General features: G+C 38.1%; 4 protein-coding genes across 4 annotated transcripts; 2 read left to right on the top strand and 2 right to left on the bottom strand.

Moving 5' to 3' along the window:
• The first annotated feature begins 406 nt into the window (after positions 1 to 406).
• On the top strand, positions 407 to 6936 carry LOC137717805 (TOM1-like protein 9). The gene is made up of 10 exons (XM_068457290.1): positions 407 to 715; positions 1534 to 1612; positions 2353 to 2451; positions 2552 to 2665; positions 2893 to 3053; positions 3770 to 3845; positions 4119 to 4204; positions 5006 to 5197; positions 5309 to 5793; positions 6013 to 6936. Exons 1-10 carry the CDS (start codon positions 615 to 617, stop codon positions 6696 to 6698), a joined length of 2079 nt encoding a protein of 692 aa, XP_068313391.1. The 5' UTR covers positions 407 to 614; the 3' UTR covers positions 6699 to 6936.
• Positions 6937 to 7939: 1003 nt separating this feature from the next.
• LOC137717539 (protein PEROXIN-4-like) lies at positions 7940 to 10764 on the top strand. Its single transcript, XM_068456935.1, has 6 exons — positions 7940 to 8034; positions 8289 to 8350; positions 8939 to 9058; positions 9141 to 9269; positions 9764 to 9893; positions 10524 to 10764. The coding sequence occupies exons 2-6, from the start codon at positions 8345 to 8347 to the stop codon at positions 10610 to 10612; spliced, it is 474 nt and encodes a 157-aa protein (XP_068313036.1). The 5' UTR covers positions 7940 to 8034; positions 8289 to 8344; the 3' UTR covers positions 10613 to 10764.
• Positions 10765 to 10839: 75 nt separating this feature from the next.
• LOC137717538 (uncharacterized) lies at positions 10840 to 16130 on the bottom strand. The gene is made up of 13 exons (XM_068456934.1): positions 15660 to 16130; positions 15457 to 15533; positions 14705 to 14785; positions 14465 to 14593; positions 14295 to 14381; positions 13936 to 13989; positions 13701 to 13791; positions 13537 to 13607; positions 13388 to 13457; positions 11749 to 11801; positions 11516 to 11609; positions 11321 to 11418; positions 10840 to 11084 (listed from the first exon to the last, which is right to left on the bottom strand). Exons 1-13 carry the CDS (start codon positions 16024 to 16026, stop codon positions 10995 to 10997), a joined length of 1362 nt encoding a protein of 453 aa, XP_068313035.1. The 5' UTR covers positions 16027 to 16130; the 3' UTR covers positions 10840 to 10994.
• An 880-nt stretch (positions 16131 to 17010) lies between these two features.
• On the bottom strand, positions 17011 to 22141 carry LOC137717813 (protein tesmin/TSO1-like CXC 5). The gene is made up of 8 exons (XM_068457298.1): positions 21466 to 22141; positions 20943 to 21044; positions 20129 to 20306; positions 19589 to 19936; positions 19168 to 19274; positions 18980 to 19074; positions 17922 to 18314; positions 17011 to 17547 (listed from the first exon to the last, which is right to left on the bottom strand). The coding sequence occupies exons 1-8, from the start codon at positions 21795 to 21797 to the stop codon at positions 17315 to 17317; spliced, it is 1788 nt and encodes a 595-aa protein (XP_068313399.1). The 5' UTR covers positions 21798 to 22141; the 3' UTR covers positions 17011 to 17314.
• Between the last annotated feature and the right edge of the window lie 2884 nt (positions 22142 to 25025).

The raw sequence follows: 25025 nt of genomic DNA, 5'->3' as shown, positions 1-25025 counted from the left end.
ACATCTCTAGTTTAAAGAAAATAAATAAATAAATAAATAAACATCTCTCCCTCTCTACCCAATTCTCTCTCACTCTCTTCCTTTCTCCTTTAATTTTAAAAATTTTCACACGCACTTTAATTATGGGATATTTGAAGTCGAAAATATTAAAAGAGACTATTTCAAAATAAAACTTTTCATAAACTCGTTGTCATCTTACATAAGCATATTTAACATTTCTCTTTGAAGTTGTTTGTCAAATTCCAACAACAACAAAAAACAAAAAAAGGACCAAATATAAAGTCGGTGACACAAAGAGAACAGAACCGCGGCACGCGAGTCTCCGAATTTCCAATACGTGTCCTCACCTGATTCGCCCGTCAAATCTAGTCCCACCCCCAAAAACAACTCAGAAAAAGGAAAAAAATTCGGTTCCTCAACAGAAAAGCAGCAGCAGCCAGCGATCTCTCAGAGGAACGCTTCTAGAGAGAGAAAGAGGGAGAGAGAGAGAGTCGCCGGAAGAAAGACTGCGTCTTATTTTTGGAGTCTTCTGCGATCTTGCCGGCAATCGGAGGCGGGTGGGTGTGGTATTCGGATCGCGGCGGCGACTTTCGGTCGGAGGAAGAGCAGGAGGGATGGTGAATTATCTGGTGGAACGCGCCACGAGCGACATGCTCATCGGTCCTGATTGGGCCATGAACATCGAAATCTGTGACATATGCAACCACGACCCTGTGTACGCGTCGCACTCGATTATAACTCTCTTTCTTGTTTAGTTTGATCACTGTTGCATTTTATAGTGTAATTATGTTTTTGATCGAGTCTAATGTGTATATGTATGATTTGAATCAATGAGGGAGTGATGATGGTGGTTGAATTTGATCGAACTGTTAACTTTGTGTTTGGTTGCTGAGAAAATTTGAGGATAGAAATGCAAAAAGATGAAATGATGTAAAAGAAAAGAACAAAGTCTGAATTTTAAGGTTCATTACGATTTGGTTTTGTAAATAATTGGATCTGGTTTCGAGCTGTGCAATTTAGTGGGTTCGATTGTGAGCTTGGTTTTGCATGATGGAAAAAGCTGGTTCTTTCTGCATTTGGTCAGCTGAAATGTTAATCAGTTTGATGCATTGTAATGGTTATTTTACTGATTATTGGTCACTGTGTATAATTGAGCCCAATGTTTACAATTGGAGGAGGGTTAGTAACGCTCGTCGTATATTTTAGTATGCTTAAGTTCTTAGTAATAAGTATGTGATGTGATGTGGTTTATGTAAACAAACCATAGAGGTTGCTCCGATTGTTCGGAAGGCCAAAGCTGCTAAAGATGGAATTGAATGATAATGCTTTTTCATTATTTAGGATGTACAAAACATGTGAGATGTGATAGACACGATAATGCCTGTTCTCCCTCTCGTGTGCATAGCAAGCATTGGTATTTCTGATTTTAATTCTTGTTACGAGCTAGCTAGATGTATGCCTACTTCTCAAGATTGAATCTTTTTGTTGAAGATTACCTAGACTTAAACTCTCTGTTTGGTTTTCATATATTAGGCAAGCGAAGGATGTTGTTAAAGGTATAAAGAAGCGCCTTGGAAGTAAGAATTCAAAAGTTCAACTTCTTGCACTTACAGTAAGCTCCACAGAACTGTTTTCATTTTAATTAAGTGAAGTGGCCATTTTGTTTACCAGTCCATGTTGTTGTCAGTACATTCTTTTTCATTTACTGGTTGAGTTGTGTTAGTGTTTTGTTCAGCTTACAGGAGAACTTGTCAATAGATGCACATATTTGTGGGTGTGTGTGTGTGTAAAAGTTTTTTTTTTTTATATTTACGAGCAATGCCTTTGCTTGTAGCATGGTGTACCTTATTTATGTATTGTCATTTTTTTATCGGCGCTTTATGTTATTCACTATTTGGGTCTATTAATTAATTAGTTCCGATGTATTACGTTAGATCTTTACTTCATTTATTGTTGTATGCATAGTGGATCCTTAATACCAATGCTACTCCCATATGGAAAAAATAATGGTAAAATTTTCTCAAAATGTGAAAACAGAGAATTTATTTTAATAAGATGGACATGTTGTCAGTGTGGATTACTTTCATGTGTTTATACTTCATACACAGTTCATAGAAGTGGAAAGAAATGAACGGCTTAGATCCATCATTCTAGAGAGTTGGCAGATTTAACTTTATACGCGTGAAAAAAAACTAGTTGATGATGGTCTACTGGAAATCTCACTGAAATTTGATGTTCAAGTCCCTTATGCTGTAGAGGCCATTTATATACTTACATTGTTTGTCATTGTTAACGAATTGTTATTACAGTGGTCTAAATTGGTTTTCTTTTGGTCTGTTCGCTACATTCTAGCTGTTGGAAACAATAATAAAGAATTGTGGAGATATTGTTCATATGCATGTAGCAGAGAAAGATCTCCTCCATGATATGGTTAGAATAGTAAAAAAGAAGGTAATATATCCCCGTCCAGCCATCTGATAGTTTATTCTACAATACCACTTGTTCCACTTCTATTTAAGTTTTCTCATAGTATTTATGATGCAAATTGTAGCCGGACTATCATGTCAAAGATAAGATATTGATCCTGATAGATACCTGGCAAGAAGCTTTTGGGGGGCCGAGAGCAAGATATCCACAATACTATGCTGCATACCAGGATTTGTTGGTATGTACATTAAGAGCAATGGTCAATTAATAATCCAGCTTCATTGTTAAAATACAACATGAGAAGCATTCATATAACATAATCTGTATGAAATTGTTCTTTCATTGCTTATATTCTGTTTTAGTGCTTGATTCCTCAACATTCTAGTATGAAATTGTTATTCATTGCTTATATTCTGTTTTAGTGCTTGATTCTTCAACATTCTCTGAGTCAAAATGTTTCTTCAGCGTTCTGGAGCAGTATTCCCTCAAAGATCCGAGTCATCTGCGCCTGTATTCACACCACCCCAGACACAGCCATTGACAGCATATCCTCAGAATTTGCAAAATCCAGATCGTCCAAAAGATGTAGCTGAGCCTTCTGCAGAGGCTGAGTTCCCAACCTTAAGGTGCACATGGAACTCCTCTTTGCTCCCGATGAATATAAGCTTTAAATATATTTAGTAGAGCAGTTTCTCTGGCTTTAAGATGATACTTATTTCGTACTGGACTGATTAAAGTTCAGAACTCTTATTGTACAGTACTGCATGTTTTTTACTCTTTAATTTCTTTCTTCTGATTGAATGATGTCAAAACTTCAATGAGAATTCTTTTTTTGCATGTGTTAGTGATCCAATCACATAGGAAGTTTGCTACCTATGGCAGGCTCTGTTGACATCATTAGACAGATGCAATTGAGAGTAAATGCTATGATGGTAGCATAAATATACAATGGTATGGTGGAAGTATGAATATACTAGGTATTTATGGTGAAAGGGGATTTGCTGTATTGTTTTGGTCTTGCTGTTCTGTGGTTCAATGCATCTGATATTTCATCCTTGATGAGACATTAATGCAAGTGAGGAATTTGGTTTTGGATGGAAAAAACAAGATGTTGCTTCTGCTTGCGTCTTTGATGGGTTAGATGTATCAAGTTTCAACTTGCATACTGGGAGTATCCCATTTTAATGCTCTGAATGATTTATTCTAAGAAATTTAGCAGTGAGAAATTCCAAGGACAAAAGTAGTCTAAATGAAAGCAGGAAACTGTTAATTCTTTATAATTTGAAGACGGTTGAACTATTGCAGAATATTATTTCATATTTTAACTGATTTTTTTTGTTAGTTTGACGGAACTTCAGAATGCACGGGGTATCATGGATGTCCTGGCAGAAATGCTAAGTGCCATAGATAACAAAGAGGTAAATCTATCGATTTATGATATCAAGAAAATAATATACAGTGGGATATCGATTAATGATGACAGCTGAAGTAATATTACTTTAACCTTCGTTGGGTAATACAACATGTTAATAAAGAAAAAAAATTTAAATCCCCTTAGCTGAATCTACTTGGATCTTTATCGCACTGGATGTTTCATCTATAAGGAAATGTGACATTGAGGAAGATGCTTGAATATCATAATTTCAATCTTCATTTGCGTGTTGCTGAAGTAGTTTTCTTTCAATTTGCAGGGGCTTAGGCAGGAGGTGATTATTGATTTGGTCGACCAGTGCCGTACATATAAGCAGAGAGTGGTACACCTTGTAAACTCGACTTCGTAAGGCCATAACTTCATTAACCGCTACCTTTCTTCTTTTTTCACGAAAAAAGGCAGTTGCCAATTCGGTATTGTCCCTTTTTGTTGCACCGTGTATGCACGTGCATTATCCATTCATATTGGTTAAGTAAGAGAAAAAGAAGTTAGGTATTTTTAGACGTTTTAGAAAGACTGTTAAACAAAAAGCGACTTGAATTTTATGCCAAGATAGAGGTTGCTATCTTTGAACTAATATGCCACAAAATTCTAGATTAATATTCCTTTTATTTGTAGGAAATATAGGGTATTGTCTTGCAAAACAGTCTGGTATGTTATATTGTGGATTTGTGATATCATCAATCAAGCTCATATGTAAAATGTGCATGTGGTCCAATATCGTAGTGGATAGGGTGTTGGGTTCCACCCCATGCGTCTTGTGTTTGAAACTCCGCCCTCCCCTAAATTATTGTAATAGTTTTGAATTCACCCCCTCCCCTTAATAATAATAATTAAAAAAAAAAAAAAAAAGCCCATAAATAACATGAAATTATGTCCGAGTATTAGATGCATGGGTCTGTAAACAGTCTAAACGAACAACAGAGAAACAAGCCCTATAGGCATGATGTAGATGTATATCTTGGAAATTTTCTTTTAAAGTGAAGTTTGGATATGATGTATATGTTTATCCGGGAACTTTAATATCAGCCATATAAGATTTGCTCGAATGATAAATGATACGTGCTTATTGATATGTTTTCTGTTCTTTAGATGTAACTGCCATGTCAGTTTTTGTTTTCTTTACTCATCAAAGGTTTTTGTTAGGGATGAATCACTTCTATGTCAAGGACTAGCGCTGAATGATGACTTGCAACGTCTTCTAGCCAAGCATGAAGCCATTGCTTCGGGAAATCCAGTTCAGCCAGATAAACCCAAGCCTGCAGCTAATGGAGCGCTTGTAGATGTTGGTGGTCCTCTAGTGGACACCGGAAATGACAACAAACAGCCTGATGGGAGGTAATTAGGATCTTAACGCACTCACAGTCACTGCAACAAATTGTGACCAATCCATTGGTGTTTGTGTACAGTGTATCCATTGAAAATAGTAATGCCAGAACTTTTTTGCAGATCCGTCTCAAGTTCTGGTTCCGGTGCTAATCCACTTAATCAGTTATTGCTTACTGCCCCTCCAGCTACTAATGCTTCGACTTCTACTGCAAAGGCTGATCCCAGGATGGATCTTCTTAGTGGGGATGACTTTGGCTTACCAAAGGCAGATGCTTCACTGGCTCTTGTTCCCATGGGAGGACAACAGCCAACTACTCCTGTTTCTCAGCAGAATGCCCTTGCTCTTATGGACATGTTTGGCACCGAGAGTGTCCCAAACCCTGTGAATACCCATCCTGCTAATGCAGCCAGCCAACCCAATCCTTCAACCCCACAATTCCCACAGCAGCAGAATTTTCAATCTCCACAAGGAGGATTTCTCCCGAATGGAAATGCCCCAATCATGGGGGTCCCTCAGTATGAGCAGTCTCCGTTTGCACAAGGTGCTGCTCCTGCATGGAATGGTCAGATGGTGCAGTCGCAGCAGCCGCTTTCGCCAGGCTATGGTGCGCTTTTCATTACATTTTTGGTGTTTCAGTCTCCATATTGTTTGTTTTCTTTTACATTCTTTTGCATATAGGAAGATGAATCAAAGTATAATTCTATAATCCCAGCTAGTGCAAGTGATGTGCCTGCTATTGGTGATTGCATGAACCAGGAAGAATGTTATGTGGTTTATACTTTATAGAATACGGTAAGCTCTAATGTTTCACATGGTTGGACAGGTTCACCAACCAGTGGATCATTACCACCACCTCCCTGGGAAGCTCAGTCAATAGATGATGGCAGTCCAGTAGCAGGTTCTCGATTCTCTCCACCCCCGCTGCAAGTTACCACCAAGGTGGTGGTCAGTGCACCGGGTGGTTTCCATCCCCAGGGTCCTCAAAGCGAACAGGTTGTAGGTATGTACATCCAGCCAGTTACAAGCACCCATTTGTCAACAATCAATAACCAAGTTGGTCCGAGCAATCATTTGGGTTTGCCCTCTCAACCGGCCCAAGGGCCATATACGGGTATGACTCCACAAGCTATTCAAGCAGGCCAGATGACATCTATGTATCCTCAACAAATGTATGGTGGTAATCAACTTGTCCCCTACAGCTACGATCAACAACAGCAACAGCATCCGCATCAAGCATACGCCCTTCAGCAACAACAGCAACAGCAATATCAACATCAACAAGTGTACGCCCTTCAGCAACAGCAACAACAGCAATATGCCCTTCAGCAGCAAATGTACGGCCTTTCTGTTAATGATAATGGTCTGAAAAACCCCTACCAGGTTTCCGCGCCATCTTATGTTCCTCCAAGCAGGCCATCGAGGCCAGAGGATAAACTATTCGGAGACCTCGTTGACTTTGCAAAACTCAAGCCAACAAAACCGACGTCTGGTGCAGCTGGTAGCGTCTGAAGTTATTATTGGTTTCACCCTTTTCCCCCTTTGTTTTTGTTTCATTTCGTTTTCTTTTTCATTTTTTGGTCTTTTTTCTCAATATATTATTATTATTATGGGCATTTGGCTCCGTAATCTGGGTTTGTGATTGGGAACATGTATATTCTTTGTAGAAAAAAAAAGGCCGATAAAATTGGGAGACCTCCTCCATGTGATTTAGAGATTGAATTTTATGAGATTTGTATTTTTAGTTTTAGTCTCCAACTCTAACCTCTCTTTTTTTCCGTATTTCCTCGATTTATGTTTTGATCTTATTCGTTGCCAATCGAACTCAAGACCTGTCGGATTTTAGATGTGACATAAATCCAACAAGTTACTAGACGACCAGTGTACAAAGCCTAATGTTGAATGCAAGAAATGATGCATGTTGCCTGCTTGACTTTGTACAACAACTCTAGAGTTCTTCGTATTTAATTTGTCTTTCAGGTATAATTCCATATTTGTTTTATAAAAATTTATTAACCATTATCGTGAAATTTTATACAAGTTCTATTTAGAGTCGGTCGTGTCAAGCACATAACCACCTTGGGTGCAGATATAAACGATTTTAACCACATTGAATTACAAACTCGTTCGCAAAGTAGATGGTTAGTTTGTGAACGTAAGTACTAGTGTATTTTGTCGATTTCTCCTTGACCATTGGTTGGTTTTCCTAGACCTTGCCCAATTTACCTCTTGAACAATTATAAATATGATCAATTTCACCTATTGTTTATCTGTATTTCATTCAAAAAAAATCATATTCTGGCCATTATATGTGATTTGTTATTTTTCTTTTCTTCAAATGTGATATTTCTAACAATTGGAAAATCGGTCTTCTAATTACGAGCTCAAGGGAAAAATCGGAAAAATATTCTCAAATATTGATATTTATTTAAAAAATATAATTTAGTTGTTTGACAAAAAAGAAAAAGGAAAGGTGTCTTAGGGTTGAGAATTTTTTTGTGTACACACGACACAATGCAATACATCATATGTTATGATACAAGTACAGAACAAGTTGATCTGTCGTATTTTTAGAATATATTATTTAACATTCATTTACTTATAGTGTGACATATGATGTGCCACGTTCTTTTTTTTTTGGTGTTGAAAATGAAATCTCTCTTCAAGAAGGAAACTATTGTTTGGTGAACAAAATATAATTTGAAACGTGGCGGCTGTTTATTGGGCGGTGGGCTCCCCATTCCATGTCACTTTCCGCACCGTCTAACAAATCCCATTCCTAACGCCCCTGAAAAGAAATCGATCGTCAATATTCATCTCTCCCGCAGAAAGCAAGTTTCTCTGCAAGGTAAGCTTCTGGAATTCCAATCGATTGCTCGAATATTTTCTGCACAAATGGAATTTTAAGTTTTATACCCCTGAGTTACATTAAATTGCATATCTAGCCCCTTTCAATCGAATTGTATCGATTCGGTTTTCTGGAGGTTTTGGTTTTGGATGCGTGTGGCGAAATCAAAACTTCCAATCAACTGAAATTTTCAGTTTTTATTTATTTATTATTATTTTTTGTTAATTTTGTGAAAATGTTGTGATTCTGTCCAGGTAGTGGGGCTTTGTGGTGAAGTGCTGCGTTTTGAGTTTCCAAGGCGACAATCAGCATGCAGGTTAGCTCAAGTTCTTGTTTTGGCCAGTCAGGTTATAGCTAGAATTCATTAGATTGTTTTTCGGGTTTATTTTCGATAGGTTGTTTATCCGAATTCTGTTTAGCTTCAGAGGATATTGGAATATGAGTGCTGTTGGTTAACAAATTGTTAATTGTTTGAAATGTGTCAAACTTTTATGGCTGAAAGTGGATTGGGATAGAGGGTGGATTGTCGAAAGATGCGGTAAAAAAGCTAGAAAGGTGACAGATGGAGGGAGAATGGATTTGAGTATGAGGAAAAAGCATGGTTTGTTTTGTGGAGAGGAAGGAGACTGTGAGGCCGAATGGAGCGATAATGATGAACTTGAATGACTAGTGTGTTGTGTTGCATAGTGTGGAAGCATTACGCATACCACGCTGAAAAGATAAAATTGTGAAATACAATCGTATCTTTAAGATGGAAGTGAATCCAATGTGAATGGTGAACTTTAATAGCTAGCTGGGTGTTGCATTTGTACAGCATTTGCTCTGCTTCTGGTCTTCGATTGGTGTAATGCATAACTTTTTTAAACCATGCGGTGAAACGATTTTGAAGACGTAAGTTTTGCAGGCATCAAGGGCACGGCTTTTCAAGGAATACAAAGAGGTGCAGCGAGAGAAAGTTGCTGATCCAGATATTCAATTAGTTTGTGATGACACAAACATATTTAAATGGACTGCTCTCATCAAGGTACACTCATTCATTACAATGAAAACTTCTGAGGGTATATTGTTATATTGTTTGCCCTCATCTGTCCAAATTTTGCCTGTAGGGTCCATCAGAGACCCCATTTGAAGGCGGCATATTCCAGCTTGCTTTTGCGGTTCCTGAGCAGTATCCTTTGCAACCTCCACAAGTCAGGTTCTTGACAAAAATATTCCATCCAAATGTACATTTCAAGGTATGAACTCTTTGTATGATTGCATCTACTCTGTTTGAATATGAATTACTGCCTGGATTTGTTCTATCAAAACTTTCAATGAAGTAGTGGAATTCTGAGGAATCTGGGTGAAATTGTGATTAGCAAACTTAAGTGGGTGGGAGCTGACTGAATCTTTCCAGGATGGAATAGTGATGGACTAATATGGGATGCTCATTGACACCAATTGTTAGGAGTCAAAAGTTTCTTTAACTATCGTTTTATTGAGTTAAGACTACTGGAAGCTCTTTTATAATTTTTTTTCCTAGGCGGAAATGTAGAAGAGTTTTCAAACTTCATTTATAGCATCTCTTCTTGAAACTGAATAGTGCATCAAAGCTTTCTGAGGATTTCATTTGGTTAATTGCTCGGTCTACTGGGCCTAAATGAAAATTGGATTGGAAACCATATGTTTAATGTACTTTTCTAAACACATCAAGTATTATTTCATTTTTCTGAAGTTGTTTTCTATGCAGACGGGAGAGATTTGCCTTGATATTTTGAAGAATGCATGGAGCCCTGCTTGGACACTTCAATCTGTTTGTAGGGCTATAATCGCTTTAATGGCCCATCCAGAACCTGACAGCCCATTGAACTGTGATTCCGGTTAGTTGGCACGCATATTATGTATATGAGCATTGACATTGGATTTTTAAGTTATAGAAGCTCAATATTTATACTTCCATCCCATGTGCTTTGTGAGTCGTCTTTATCAATTCTTAAGCCAGCAACTGGATACCCCCTTAAGTTTTTGTTTCAATAATGGGCATTTCTTATGACACCTAAGCTTTGTTCCCATGGATGTGCAAGAACTAGGATTCTGAAACTAGGGAGGACATAAATAAATAATCGTCTGAGACTAGTGAACCATAGTTTATTTGGGACTACCTCCACTACAGGGAAGAAAGTTCGTCCAGTTTTCCATATCCGCATTTGTTATGAAGGAGAGAACTTAAAAGAATTTGGGCGCATCCCCCGTCCAAAGACAATAGGTTTTCCCTTATTGATGCATTTGCATTTTAGAAGATGAAATTCACCTGGAATCCCCAATTCCATGTATTCCGTGAAAAAATGCCGTGGCAAAAAATATCTTTTTAGAATTAAACTACAGAGATCTTTAACTATTCCTTCCACAATGTTGCATTAAACTGTGCTAGATTTGAGTTAATATGAAATGTACTGTCAATTTTATCTTCCGTCTTCTGTTTTAGTTAATTGGTCTTGCTTGTGTGGTAGGCAATCTTCTGCGTTCTGGCGACCTCCGAGGGTACTATTCCATGGCACGAATGTACACTAGGCTTGCAGCCATGCCCAAGAAAGGCTGACGAAGCGGGTGTGCTCCAGTTTTTTGTCTTCAATTTTAGGAGCAGCTGGTATGTGATTCTGTTGCCTGATTTTATGCACGAAGTTGCACATAATGTAAACCTTGACACATATTAGCTTGGGGGATATTTATACATCATGATTTGAATGTGAATTTGTGACAGACGTAACTGAAAATCATACTCGTTTTAAGAACGGTGTTTTAATAAAAGTCCGTACTACCAAATGATTTTGCTGAAAACACGATGCATTATTTTGGTCTTAGCGATACATTATCACAGGGTACATTGCTTAAGCCCAGAAGCCGATTGGATCTAATTACATATGAACATTGGGAAAGTAGATTGGGTAGAAACAACGAACGGAAGGACTGCAACCACGGCCTCACTGCTTCAGAAACTGGTCGAACCAGTCACTGGCCTCGATTACCATGAGCGGGGTCATTTGGTGCCCGATTCCTGGCTGCGCTATGAACTGCATTACGATGAAATGAAGGTCATTGAATAGCTTTGTCGATTAATCTACAAAGGGAAAATAAAATGCCAAGGTTCGATATTGTTTGCGTTTGGATGAACATGGATGAACAAATATGAACGTCGGCCATGAGCATGAAGGAAGATTTGAACAGAAGAAAGTGCTAAATCAGAGGCTCTAAATGCGGTTGAAGATGGTGAAAATTGTTTGCAGGGTATGACAGCGCTACTCCGTACCTTGAAGTTGTCTATGGCGTGCGCATCTGCATAAGCCTTGCATGCTTTGGATGTGGGAACTTCCAGACCAGCAAGTGGACATCGAGGATCCTCGGCGCCTAATATTTTCACAAATAAATGAAACATGACAAAAACTAACATGAAGGTCATCACTATGTCTGTGATTCGTAGCTCCACTGTGAAACAGAATTTTACCGTTTAAAATCAACAGAGGGCGAGGTGCGATAGCTGGAATCGAGTAAGGAGAATCAAACTGGGAGGCCAGACCGGGAGCAATCCTATCCCAGACCTGGTCAGATAAGTAAATTGTAAGCTGTCGTCCAACTTCATAATAACAATCAATTACCCCTTCCTAGTTTGAAATACCGAATGCATAGACCAGACTCCCCGAGATCAATTCGTATCGGAGAGTCAAGTGTGTAACGAACCTTCTCCACCACTTCTTTGTCAATCACATTCTTCCCAAGATCAATTTGTGCTTCTGCAGTACAACCGAGAAAACGAAAGAATCAGAGAAGTAAACACAACCCTGTCTACGAAGACAAGGAACACTAAAAGAAGGGCTAGGTTTTGGTTCAAATGAATCGAACAAGAGAATTTATGAAGAAACTTGAATCCACTACTCTATAGTCGTATGTAGACTGATTACTAACAAAAATGGAGGCAAAAGAATCTACTATTGGAAAGGAACTAAGAGCGAAAAACGAAACTAATCGTTGGAGTGAAACTAAAAGTATACTTTCTAATATATAATTCAATCTTGGGTAAAGTACAAAAAACTACCTCAATTATTGGTGTCACGATACTTTCATATCTCATCTTTTAAAATTGACAATGTCACACCTCATCTTACAAATTTGTGCCAATGTCAGACCTCCGTCAGTTTTTCTGTTAAATGTTGACGTGGCCAGAGACGGGACCCATTTTTTATTAAAAAATTAATAAAAATTTAAAAAAAATTAATTAAATACTAAAAATTAAAAAAAAAAAACCCACATCCCCTTATCTGAGTTCTCTCCCACCCAACCCTCTATCTCTTCTCTCTCCCTGCAACTTGCATCCCTAAAATCCCAAAACTCAGAAATCCTTCCCACCCGTCCTCCCCCCCCAACCTTCCTCTCCGATCCCACTGACGACAACCCTACCTCTATCATTGACTCCATCGATGACAGCCACAACCCCCAATCGCCCCCAAACCCTAACTCTAGCCACAACCTCCACAACAACATTCCCTTCTCCTCCTCGCCCCCGGATCTGCCGCTCCGGTGATTTGCGAGAGAAAACCAAAACAATAACAACAACAATCCCAATAGAAAAACTCTCCGTTTCCCAAAAAATTCCGAGATTTTTCGAGAAAATCAGAGGAGGTGCGAGAAACAGAGAGAGAGCTGTGATCTGAGAATGGCTTTCTTTGGTCTAAGTTTCCGATAAATGGTGTATATAGGCGGGTCGGATGAGGAGGAGAGAGAGGAGGTGAAGTCCATGGCGATGGGTTCTGAGCGGGCGAAGCTTCTACACAATTTCAACTTGTCATGGTATTTGAAGTGGGGGAACCAGAAGCACTTGTGGTGCCAGAAGGAGAGCTCTGACGCCAACGGGAGTGGCGGGGAAGGGTCTGGGGTTAATCGGTGATCGTCAGCTTAAAGGATTGAGAGCTCACCGGCAATGATGACTCGGGTGGGAATGGTTTCTGGGTTTTTGGATTTTAGGGATGCAGGTTACAGGGAGAGAGAGGGTTGGGTAGGGGAGAACTCAAAGATGGGGATCTGGGTTTTTGGGGAGGGGGGACACGGGTTGATGGGTTTTTTTTGGTTTAATGTTTATTGTTTTTTTTGTTTTTTTAATTATAATTTTTTAATATTTAATTATTTTTTAATAAAAAAATGGGTCCCCTTTTTTGCCACATTAGCATTTAACAGAAAAATTGAAAGAGGTCTGACATTGGTACAAATTCGTAAGATGAGGTATGACATTGTCAATTTTAAAATATGAGGTATGAAAGTATCGTGACACCAATAGTTAAGATAATTTTTTGTACTTTACCCTTCAATCTTCTACTTCTCTTACCCTCAAAAACAGGTTTTATACTGTCAACTCGTGCCTGCCACTTATCATTGTCTATGGCCCATCGAAATCCCTGCAGATATAGTTGCACTGAGTTAGAAATTTAGAATCACAAGAGGTGAACTTATAACTAATGATATTAGATGCAGCACCTGAACGCCAATTATAGGAACCACGACTGCATAACGGGTGTCAGCAGCAGCAGCAAACCATGCATGCATCCCTGCATCGGAAAATAACAAGATGACTTTGGAGTTGCACAGAAAGAGGTAATGTATTCTCAAGTTTCCGTCTCATAAAATTTTCCATCACAAACCTCCAAGTGATTCACCGGTGATTCCTACCCTAGTAGGGTCTATATCCTCCCTGTGTGTTAAATAATCTGCCAATTTTATCAAGTCCCAGACCTGCGATAATGAAATTCATTTCATTCACTCACAATCATCAGATAACAATTTCCAATGACGAACTACATTTCAACTTATCAATTTTCCTACTTCAATGTACCAGTTGAGTAACCATCTTATTCACACAAAAACAAGTGGAGTTACCGTATCAAATAAGAATGGCATTGTATCACCTCTTTCCCATGCTGATACGAGAGCCTGCATGCGAATAAATCCACGGATCAGTTTGTATGGCATAGGAATGCTTACTAGCTTAAACATGAGTAGGACGCCTTGCTCAATCTAAGATCGGTTCACGTCTTCTTGAGAAAACCAGGTGAAGTACTAGTCTAGAACTCACAGTACCACAGCACAGCACACAATAGGTACTTACCCGACACTTTAATCTATGAGGAGATTCATAAACCAAAAAACTTGAAAACAGCATCTAGATTGTTCTTTTACCAAACCACAGGCCAAAATCACATAATTACAACGAAGTAAACGTGGAAAAATATACATACATCTTGGTACGTGGAGATATTTCTGGCACGTTCGCCATGGTAGCGGGAATCAATGGCAATTGCTACGTATCCCCTCGAAGCATAGGCCTGAAAAACAATACAAACATGAGAATTCTCGTTCTAACTGAGTGCAAATTGTAATTGAAAGATCGCACAAAAATATTAGGTACCTCAAGCAATGGTCTTAACCATTCTTTGTTCTTGTTTGTACTATGCAGAAAGACAACAGCAGGCCTTTTCTGGGTACAATTTTCCTTCATGCTCAAAATTAACACGGGCAACCGCCCTTGCTCTCCTGCCTATCATTTACGATAATAAGAACATTATTCCCCACCATAAAACTCCAACCCCAAATTTACTTAAACGATAATAATTTGAGAAATTTGATTATTTAGACTTAAACCAACCACCTCAGTAATTAAGTAAAGGTTTTCTTCTTGCAGCTTATCCTTGAAATCGGGGATGCTGGCTTTCGGACAAGAGTTCATTGCCTAGCAAGCAAAACACAAAACACCATAAATTCAACAATTTGGAATTGTCAAAATCACAACTTTCAAGTTCCAACTTTCAACACATATGGGGCCTGTTTGGAAGTGCTTTGAATAACTAAAAGTGCTTTCAGATCACCAGAAGTGTTTCTAACAACATTTGAAAAAAAAAACAAAAAGAGTTAAAGACCATCTCCAAAAGAGACGTCAAATATGCCAAATAGGATTAAAAGACATTCAAGTGTTCTTCAATGGATATGCTATATATGACTTGGTATGTGAGTCATTTGACTTCTTACTTTCTAGCTGACTTTTTTGACAGCAAACAAAGAGTCAAATATATTTAATTTAATTTTTTAATGTATGAGTCTCATTAATAACCAATAGAATACAAACTAAAACTAATTTTGATTATTTTTTAATAGTTACTATAACTTTAGGGTTAATAAAATAATAAAATAAATATTTAACACGTTCATTGAAAAATAAAAAGACTTTAACACTTGTATTCAATTTACCACGTCAGTTATCTAATAAAATTTTAACGGATTATATTTGACATATCCTTTGAATGTGCTTTTTCTTCGCGAAGCAGTAAGTGATTTCTGGATGCTTTTATTAAAAAATTAGACTTGCGTGAGAAAAGCATTTCCAAATTGGAATCAGATTCGAACCTCACTGAAGCTTGCTGGATTAGCCTCCTGAAACAACGGATTCGCCACCGGTTTCGCCGGCTCAACCAACATTGGAACTGAAAGTAATCCAAAACGTTACCAAACAGGCAAGTATTCAATTCGACATTTTCCACCGATTCCCTCAAATTTTCTCACCAGCCAAACAGAAAATTAAGCAAATAAACGTCTACAAATTCACTCACCTTCGCCCGATCGTCTGCTGCGCAGAACTTGGAGGAACTCCGAGCGAAGCTTCTGAGCGTCCATTTCGCTCACTTCACAGTCACTGAGTTTTGATCTGCTGCTTCTGGCGTGTGACTTGGTCCGGCATTTATAGGACAGTTTTGGCGGGGAGGGAGGTACGGGGAGACACGTGTGGGACGGAGAAGGTCCCAATTGTGAGAGCGTAGTGCTTGGTGACCTGGATTGCGGAGGTTGTTGACGAGCAGCGATGAGTGAGTGGGCCCTCATGATGCAGCTTCCTTTTCCTCCGGAAACAAATATTATTATTAGTAAATAATATAATTTTGCACAAACGATGAAAACCTTTTGGGCGTGCGATGGTTTCATCGTATCCAAATTTTCTTTATCGATGTGATTGGCAGCTGAGAAAATTTTGAGATGACGATGAAAGTCATTTGGGTTAATTGATCTGTTTATTTTAATTTCAGAGTCGTCTGGAATCAGTCTTTCTTTCTTTACACTTGCGTACCAGAGTTGTGCTTTTGTTTTACTGGTCGGAAATTTGTCCTATCATTCGTTATCCATATGGGGAGAGGATGGATGAGGATTCTAGGAATTCTTCAATTATATTCGTTCATTGTACATAGTATGATCAGTTTTTATGTTTATATTTAATTTTAAATAAAAAAATTTTACAATGATTTATGACCGCATGATTTACGATGAACAGATGTGATTGAAGGATCCGACGAGGATCCCCTTAGGTATATATGTGTAACGTGATGAGAGAAATAAATACAATATTATATACAATCATTGACGCTCCATAATCTCTCCCCTGAAGATAACGTATGCAAGAATGGTCGTCCAATGGTTTTGTTTAATACGGCCAAACGATAATGGGGGAGTGAAGTGTCAAAAACATAATAACAATAGTAAATGCTCTACATCGCTTGAGCTACAAGTTCTTTACAAATCGGTGAGTTAAATAAACTAATTTGGTATTTACATCCTTTTCTCAAATTTCCCAGCATCCAAACAGAAATTTTCTGATCCGATTGAGTTCATGTGCTTGACTCCTTGCGGTGATGAACCCTAATGGAGCCAAATTTTGTTTGAACGAAAAATAAAACAAAAAATGAAAGCAGTAGGAAGCAACGTTCAGCAAACAAACCAATCAGAACGAAAATACAGTTTAAGGAAGATGCAAGGAAGCTCCGCCAATACAGTAATCGACTAACCGTACTGTCGAATAGGAGGGCTTTTTGGAAAAGTGCTTTCCTGGGATAGGCTTTTTCTAGCTCCTCTACCAAGTCCCAGGTTTTCAATCCCAGCCATTCAACGAGATCCAACGGTTATAAACAACAATCATTGTAAAATTTGAACAGTTCTGTAATGAAATTTCCAAAACCGGGAAACAAAAGAAAAGCACTTTTATCGTACACAGCATAAATGCATAACGAAACTGAAAGCAGCTCTTTCGAGAATTAATTTATGCACCAAGAGAAAAAGGGTCTAGCTCTCATTAGTTTCTCAAAGTTCCTTTTTTCTAAGACCTAAAGATCGACTGATGTGGCACGAAATCAAGCCAAAGTGTCTCGAAAGAGGCACGGTGGTACCATTTGAACTACTTCGAATCCTAAGTTACAACCAGTATTGCTTTTAGCGCTCGTTATTATTTCTCAGTGGGCAATCCAACCTTTAGAGTGAGATCATTGTCACCAGAAGTGACTGTTGTTACTGACTGAAGAATTTTACCGTTTGCTGATGAAAGTGGAGATTTCACAATGCCGTTGCTGTAGACCTCTTTCTGGTACCCGGGTTCAGTGCATGGTTTTGCTTTTCCAACCTGTACGGATTCTTTCTGGCTTAACCTCTCCGTTTTGGCTTGGGGAGAACACATTGTTTCTGCAAAAATCAACGACAAAGGACTCACTTTTGTTAGATTAGCTGGATGCATGAATGAAGAACACGATCAATTAACGGTCACAAAATAGAACATGATGATGTAGGGAACTCAACATAACGAAAACCCATTTATATCAATGACAAAATGCATATTCACTCTAGAACTGCAGTCTGCTAGTTACAGTAACAGAAGACATGATCATCCAATTTACCACAATGCTCGGAACAGGTAGAAAATTATACGAATAAAGCCAAACTGATCTTTCTTTTAGGGTGTTCTCATGGTATTAAGTTCCCAACAATATTCACAAAGCACATGGGCATTCTGTGTTTCGACAATTATAAGGTTAGAATTGTAACTTGAAGAAGTTCACCTTTTATGCTCCCCCGCGTAATAAGATGGTTAAGGAAATCCCTGAACCTGGTCAGGACAAGCCTTTCCTGTTCCGCGTAAATCTCTGTGAAACCTATTTCCTGAGCTGGCTTCTGAGGCATACTTGGATCATCAGTTCCCGCACCCCTTGGCAATCCAGCTTCCATAAACATCTTATCTTGTTCATCACACATCAGGGCAAGAGTTATGGGGGACATTGGCCTACTATTTTGCACATCACCTCCATTTGATCCAGAAAAGGTACTTGCTTCTCTATCTGCTTGGTTCACTCCTAATTGGTCGTCATGCTGCTTATTATGTTCCATTTTATGTTCTTCCCCCTCTTGAGTGGATGAAGTGGTACTAGTATTGATTGTTTCTCCTTGCATATTTCCTGCACATATTAAATTAGCAAATCCTAAACCAAATCACATATTTGAAAAGCCATAAGGTAAATGAAGAATATCTAATATCCATCTAGCAACTCAAAATGGGGGAGAAAATGATCTTTTAGATGCTTCCTTGGCTACCAGCTAAACAGCAAGTTTTCCTCCCCAGGGAAATCAAAATGAAACTAGAAATCTATTGATTAGTCTGAAATAAGCAGAAGTCGGGGAGGAGAACGAAAATACAAGAGAAAAAACAAGTACTTGATTTTGGTCAATAACCATGAGGAGATGAGCTCCTTTTTCTTGGGCCCTTTAGAAACAGCCTCTTGTTCGTTTTCTTTTAAAACCTATGAAGGGAGTTTTAGTTGGAAATCAAGTTTACTGAAACCAAACTTAATAGAATTGTGACTTCCCAAAACCAACAGAGTTCCATGCCTTGGAATAATAGCCTTTTCAGTCAACTGATTAGCTAAAAATTTGTTACTTTGGGAGAACCCATTGTAAATCCACCTACTTTTGAGGCCAGTAGGGTTCTAGCTTACGGTGTCCTTAAAATCTTTTAAACAAGGGAAAAAGAAAAGAGAGCTAAAAACTTAAAAAGTGATATTAGATGCACAGGTATCGGCAAGAGAAGAAAGGAATCTAATTGACTTATGTATAGAACCAAAACCTGCAAGTGCCTTAGCAGCTACTCCTGCAACTACAACCAAACGTGAGCACAGATCCTTTACATTCTTTGGTTGGATGATGTCTGCCAATGGAGATCTTCAGTCATGAAACATGATGATTAGTATTACAATATTTTGAAGTAAAATAAAGTAAACTTTTAAATTAGCAATGTTAAGAAAATTAGCACACCTGTATGTAGTGGTTTTTGAAGGTCTTGATACAGCTGCATTAGCAGCATGAAAAATAGGAACAGACAACTGAGAAGAAGAGGCCATGTGAGGTCTAAGATGATTTTCCTGAAATAAGTTTAATATGAAGCCCGTTGCTTAAGAAATAGATGGAATGATAGGAAGGAAGAAAAAGTAAGGAAGTCGATCCGAATTTAATCTGGAAGGGATTGCCCTATTCAGCAGCATTTTGTGTAGAATAATGATCATTATCTTAGCCTTCATGAGCTAATGTGAACTTATGGTCATTCAAGTATTAATAATGGCAAAACTGGACTTTTTGAAGCCTGACAAGAACAACTTATCAAAATGTTCATAACACCAAACACACAACTACCCAAAACCTAACAAAGATGTATTCAAGTAATTGAAGAAAAATGTACCTGTTGAGGTTGTGCAATCGGATGAGTGGATTGATTTCCAGTTGTAAAATAAAGTTCATACCCTTTTCTTTTTCTGGACACCAAAGGGGTCCCATAACCAGAGGTTCCAATGGCCCCACTAATGGCCGCATTAGCCTGTTGCATGTAGGCCGCGGTATTGTGGCCGTCATGATAGAGAGCTCTTCTCTCTTCACTTCCTTCAAAGTTCTTGCAGTCCATGCATTTACAATTTTCAGAGCATAGAATATTGGCTTGGAAGCACTCACAATACTTCTTGAGGCAGCCTGATTTCTTACAATGGCATCCTTTGTTGTGCTTTCCAGCCGCTTGAATTTCCCTAGCATCTTCCTGAATTTGTTATAAGAAACTGTTAATGTACACTGACCTGAATTACCAAATGCAATCTAATGAGAACATCAATAACTAGACTAGAAATTAAGTGTCACTATGCTTGCACCTCCTTGTTTGGTCTCCACTAAGAACTTGGTAAAAGTCAATCCAAGGGCGTAGATGAAGCAATATATGAGTCAGATTACATACCCTACCATCACGAGATTCTTGTGGGCTGCTAGCAATCTTTGGTTGGAAAGCATTTGGATTACGCTCTAAAATTGCTCCCCTTGCGTCTTGCCTAGCAGCTTGATTGTTCACATTATTGTGACAATTTGAGCAGTTGCAACCATCACAATAAATTCCAGCTGCAAAGCACTCACAGTACCTACAAGATTATCAAGTCCTGACTTTAGGTGGTAAAAAGAATGTGGGGGAAGCAGAAGAGACGATGAGCCACATACTGACATACATAGGGCTAATTTAAAACTATATAATTAAAGTACTAGAAAAGAAAGCTGACAATCAATAGTAACTTAACTTAAAGTGGATTTCCATTAATTCCACAAATTATCTTGTTCCAATATGCATATGGAATGAAATCCACAGAGAATTACATTCAAGCTTGCAGCTTCACGTAAGCAAATTTAAGCATCATTGAGAAAATCTGTTTGTTACTTTGTTTACATGTTAATGGACCATGAGCTGTGTTTCCACTATAAAGTACTTGGGCATTTTCGCTTGTAAAAACATGTTAACAGAAACTCTACATGAAAGGGTTAAAATGAATTTCAAGGTTTTAATGTAATGGAGAATTGACAAGATATGCAAAAGGTGAGCTGAAGTGCTCAGGACCAAAAGTGCGAATATCTCACTCAGCAGATGTGAAGTGAAAACATCACTCACAAAGGGGTTTTAGGTATCCAAGTTTCAAATTGACAAGATTCCAAAAACAAATACAAATCACAAATGGAGCATTTTCATTCTAATGCTAAAAATTACGAAGAGGAGGAAATGTCCTTACAACTTCAGGCACCGAGAGTTTTTACAATTGCACTGCTTCTGCTTTTTTGGAGTACAATCTTTTTCATCGCCACGTTGGCGTGATACAGGAGAGTCTTGTTTTCTGAAGAGACACACATGCACACAAAGGTCAAGAGAAGTATAATACAACAAATCTCACAACCAAAGCAGAACGTCAAATAGATTCGCAAAAGCAGAGCTTCCACCTCTCTATGATTACAATAGTTGGAAATTATTGTTTTTTCGACAATTTATCAATGACATTACCAATATCAATACCATATCTGAAAAATTTAACAAAATTTCCCATAAATGTAAAATGCACACTCCCAAAGCAACCACATTTTACCATCCAAGCATACAATTACCAATTTTGCACTGCTTTCCTACGATAAATATCATAAATTTTAGCTCTACATCAAAGCCTATCTCATCAAAGCCAATATTCAATACCAAAATCCACCATATAAACTTGAAATTCAACTCCGTAACTCCAGATATGATCAAAATTCATAGAAATTTACCTCACTTGCGAAAGCTTATGCACCGGGTGTGGAATCCGAACGTTTGCGGGCGGCGCCGGACTCCGCCGAGCCTGAAACTGCGGAATCGGCGGCGGCGGCGTTAACTGCTTCGACGACTGAACTGCCGCAGGCTGCGGCGACTGTAAATGCAAATGCAACTGCGGTCTTGCCGGTGAGATTTGTGGCTGCTGCTGCGCCTGTGACGGTGTCTGTAGCTGTAGCTGTACGTCCGTCAACGCCGCGCTCGCCGACGCTCGGTACACCGTCGTGAAATCCAATTGCCTCGCCAATTTCTTCGGCGCCACCTCGGAGACCGTTTCGCTCTGCTCCATTAATCTCCAATGAATCCAAACGCCAACATGCACAATCAGCCTCCCAAATTCGCATTTAATTTCCCAAACACAAATTATCAAAATCCTTCGAGAAATAATTCCACCGCGCACACCATCGGTAACGGATAAACGGTGTCGTTTCGGAGCTCAATCATCACCGGAGACCGTCGCGGACCGACGGCGGCGATTCCGCGACGATTTCCCGTACCGAAAAAGCAGCCATAAAATTTTGAAACAAAAAAAGCTGCTGAAAATCTCGAATCGGATCAGAGATTTTCAGAGACTAAAGAGAATCGGAAGAGTTGGGAAGATAGAGCAGCTTTCGAGCTTTTGGTCTTTTTCTCTTTCACTCCCCCTCGTTGTTTTTTGAAATTGAATTTCCTAAATAATGGAGGGTTGGATGAGAGCGACAGGCGATCGGACGGTTTCATTAAAATTTCGGTTGGACGCTCACGATTGGGTGGGAGAGTGAGGAGTGGTGGCCAGCCGTTGGATCTGGAGGAGCTTTAGGTTATATTCTGTGAGAGCGACGCGAGTGGAATTTGGCGCTAATTAGAGTACAGAAAGCATCGGGGGGTCAGTGGGATTGGACACGTGTACGGGCGATAATGGATGTTGCTTGACCTAAGGAAACAATGGACGGTCAAAATTTGAAAACGATAAAGCAAGAAAAGTACGCGTTTAATTTTTTGAACTAGGAATTTGTATTTCCCGGCGGCTACAAGAGGAAGGCTGTTTGTCGTTATCTACAAAAATAGCTGCTCCTTTTTAATTTTGCCCCGAAATTATTTAAACGAAAATAAAATTTTGAAGGCACAGAAAACAATGGAAACATGGATCTCACTTCAATCTTAATTATTTACCACAATAGGCCACAACATGATATAATTATAAAAAAATAAAATAAAAATAAGCGATTTCAATTCCTCTTTAGTTATTTTCGCATATTTTTGTTTATTATAAAATTTTAGATTGAATAAATTAAAAAAATATTAAGAGACAAAACTAAATAAGGTACTTAAAAAAAGGGTCACTACAAGTAAGGTACGTCAAAAATTCAGTTCACGTACATTGGACAAAGTTTCACTACGATTTTTTGTAGTTTGAATTATCGCAATCCATTCGTCATAGTTTAGTAGTTGTTGCAATATTACAAGGACAAACACTTACTTCTTTCAAAATTTTGTTGACAAAATGAGCACATTAAGGCAATGTGGGGATTGGGGAGGTGTTTTACACTTCTTAAGAGTCAATCATATGCTCACATATGCCACTTTTGTGCTATTTTCGTTAAAAACTGATGAAATTAAGTTATCATCCTTGAACTGCAACGTTCATTAAACTAGAAGTCAAATTAAATAATCGGAAATATTTTGTTCAAAGCAACACATGTCAATTACATAAACCAAATCATAATTTGGCTGTGATTTTTCCTTTTATTTTTTTGTTTTTGATCCATATAAATGAAGCTAGGGTGGTCGTGTTGGTTCGATCGGTTTAGGCTTCTACACACCTAAATCGATGTAACAACATTAATTGTTCGATTTAGTTCAGTTTAACCTAATCAAATCAAACAATTTTGTGATCGTTTTTTAGTTTAATTTTGTCATCAAATATATCTTAGATCTCTTTTTTTATCTGTTTTTGTGGTTACGTTTGGAAAATTACATAGTTTCAAACTAGCAATTAAAGAATTTATCGCCAAATTTGTGGTTATGTTTGGAAAAATACATGGATTAGATCCGTTAATTTCAAACTCACCCTAAAAAAACCACTTGAACTCCCGAAAATTATCTCGTTTGGAACATAATTAAAAGACTAAAAATAAATCATATGCAGGATGGGATTCTTAAATTGACAACAAGATACTGATTAAAACAGCATTGAAAATCACTAAAAATAAAGTAAGACGTCCTTTATTTTCGTCCTAAAATTAGAAAATTACAAAGTCTTAAAAGAAATAAACTTGGTGTAGGACCCAACTGCAGGACCTTAAATATGTTATTTGATTTGATAAAAATAAAAAATAAAAATAAAAAACAAGAAGGGAGAAGTTTATTTTTTCGGGTAGGAATTTCTTCTTTCGTGCAGGTTGAAGCTACATCTTACATAGAGCTCTGCAAATAATGGGCAACACAAATGCGTTTTGCAAAGGTTGATAATGAAGGCGACTCCAAAATTTTAATACATAAAACAAAAATTGAGATATATATTCTGTGACAAATTTGTTTCGTCATCAAGAATATTTAAATATATTTCTTTCGCCATCAAGAATATTTAGAATTTATTGGAGGCGATAAATTTTATATTACACGATTAATAATTTTATTTTATTTTTTGAACAAAACGATTAATTATATCTTTAGAGAAGTCAACATGTTTGCAGATGGTGTTTACGAATTTGACATATATCTATATGCCACTCTTGAATTTGATTCAATAATTTTCCTCACGTAAGAGTGACACATCTTGACCGAAGTCGAGGTATGATGGCCGACATTCGAAGGTGACGTAACAAAAAAGGAAAGTGATGCATAAAAATATGGATAAAGTTAAACCAAAGCTAACATTATTTAAACTAATACAGAGAGTGCGCAGTAGTGGGAAGAACCCATAAAACACAAGTGTTCAGAGCATAGATGACAGTACAACATAAGTAGAGCAGTCAAACCTAGTTAAGGTACTTATTACACAACCGGAAGTAAACCCCTACATTTATTTATGGAAATATCAGAACCGCCAGAGATCCCTCGTATGCCACAGAGAATTTCAGCTAACTAAATCTTGGAGGGGAGAAAAGCAGAAAGGTGAGTGGACAAAAACAAAGGTTTATAATACACACTTATTTTTTTGAACATACTAACCCCTCGTCGCAAAACATGTATAGCTTCCAGAAAATCATACTACATATAAGTATGAAATTAATTGCATATCAACAATAATTCCATAAATACGTCAATCATAATATCTCAACCGTAGCATAAGAAAATCAGGTGCTCATCAATCTATGCTAACACACGAGTTCATGCAGATAAGTTCTGCCATGAACAGGACTAGGTGTAATCATAATATACGCTCTAGTACTACAATCATGTGAAGATTGGCGCTAGGCGCATAACATACGAGTCCTAGTTGCCTATTGCAACCTAGGACATGACTGGCACCTACAATGGATCCAAGGTGAGCATGCGGTGCGATGTGAACATACACGTGAAGCCTGGCCTTAGC

This window comes from Pyrus communis, chromosome 15 (genome assembly GCF_963583255.1).
Source record: "Pyrus communis chromosome 15, drPyrComm1.1, whole genome shotgun sequence".
Classification (NCBI taxonomy): domain Eukaryota; kingdom Viridiplantae; phylum Streptophyta; class Magnoliopsida; order Rosales; family Rosaceae; genus Pyrus; species Pyrus communis.
This window is presented reverse-complemented; position numbering and strand designations above follow the sequence as displayed.

Coding starts and splice junctions, on each gene's coding strand:
- LOC137717805 (XM_068457290.1), top strand. CDS start 615: ATGGTGAATTATCTGGTGGAACGCGCCACGAGCGACATGCTCATCGGT. Junction 716..1,533: donor ATATGCAACCACGACCCTGT/GTACGCGTCGCA, acceptor TTCATATATTAG/GCAAGCGAAGGATGTTGTTA. Junction 3,054..3,769: donor GCTGAGTTCCCAACCTTAAG/GTGCACATGGAA, acceptor TTTTTTTGTTAG/TTTGACGGAACTTCAGAATG.
- LOC137717539 (XM_068456935.1), top strand. Junction 9,270..9,763: donor ATCCAAATGTACATTTCAAG/GTATGAACTCTT, acceptor TTTTCTATGCAG/ACGGGAGAGATTTGCCTTGA. Junction 9,894..10,523: donor CCCATTGAACTGTGATTCCG/GTTAGTTGGCAC, acceptor CTTGTGTGGTAG/GCAATCTTCTGCGTTCTGGC.
- LOC137717538 (XM_068456934.1), bottom strand. CDS start 16,026: ATGAAACCATCGCACGCCCAAAAGGTTTTCATCGTTTGTGCAAAATTA. Junction 11,802..13,387: donor TATAAAACCTGTTTTTGAGG/GTAAGAGAAGTA, acceptor GTTGTACTGCAG/AAGCACAAATTGATCTTGGG. Junction 11,085..11,320: donor ACGCCATAGACAACTTCAAG/GTACGGAGTAGC, acceptor ATCGTAATGCAG/TTCATAGCGCAGCCAGGAAT.
- LOC137717813 (XM_068457298.1), bottom strand. CDS start 21,797: ATGGAGCAGAGCGAAACGGTCTCCGAGGTGGCGCCGAAGAAATTGGCG. Junction 20,307..20,942: donor AACTCTCGGTGCCTGAAGTT/GTAAGGACATTT, acceptor ATAATCTTGTAG/GTACTGTGAGTGCTTTGCAG. Junction 19,275..19,588: donor CGATTGCACAACCTCAACAG/GTACATTTTTCT, acceptor AACTTATTTCAG/GAAAATCATCTTAGACCTCA.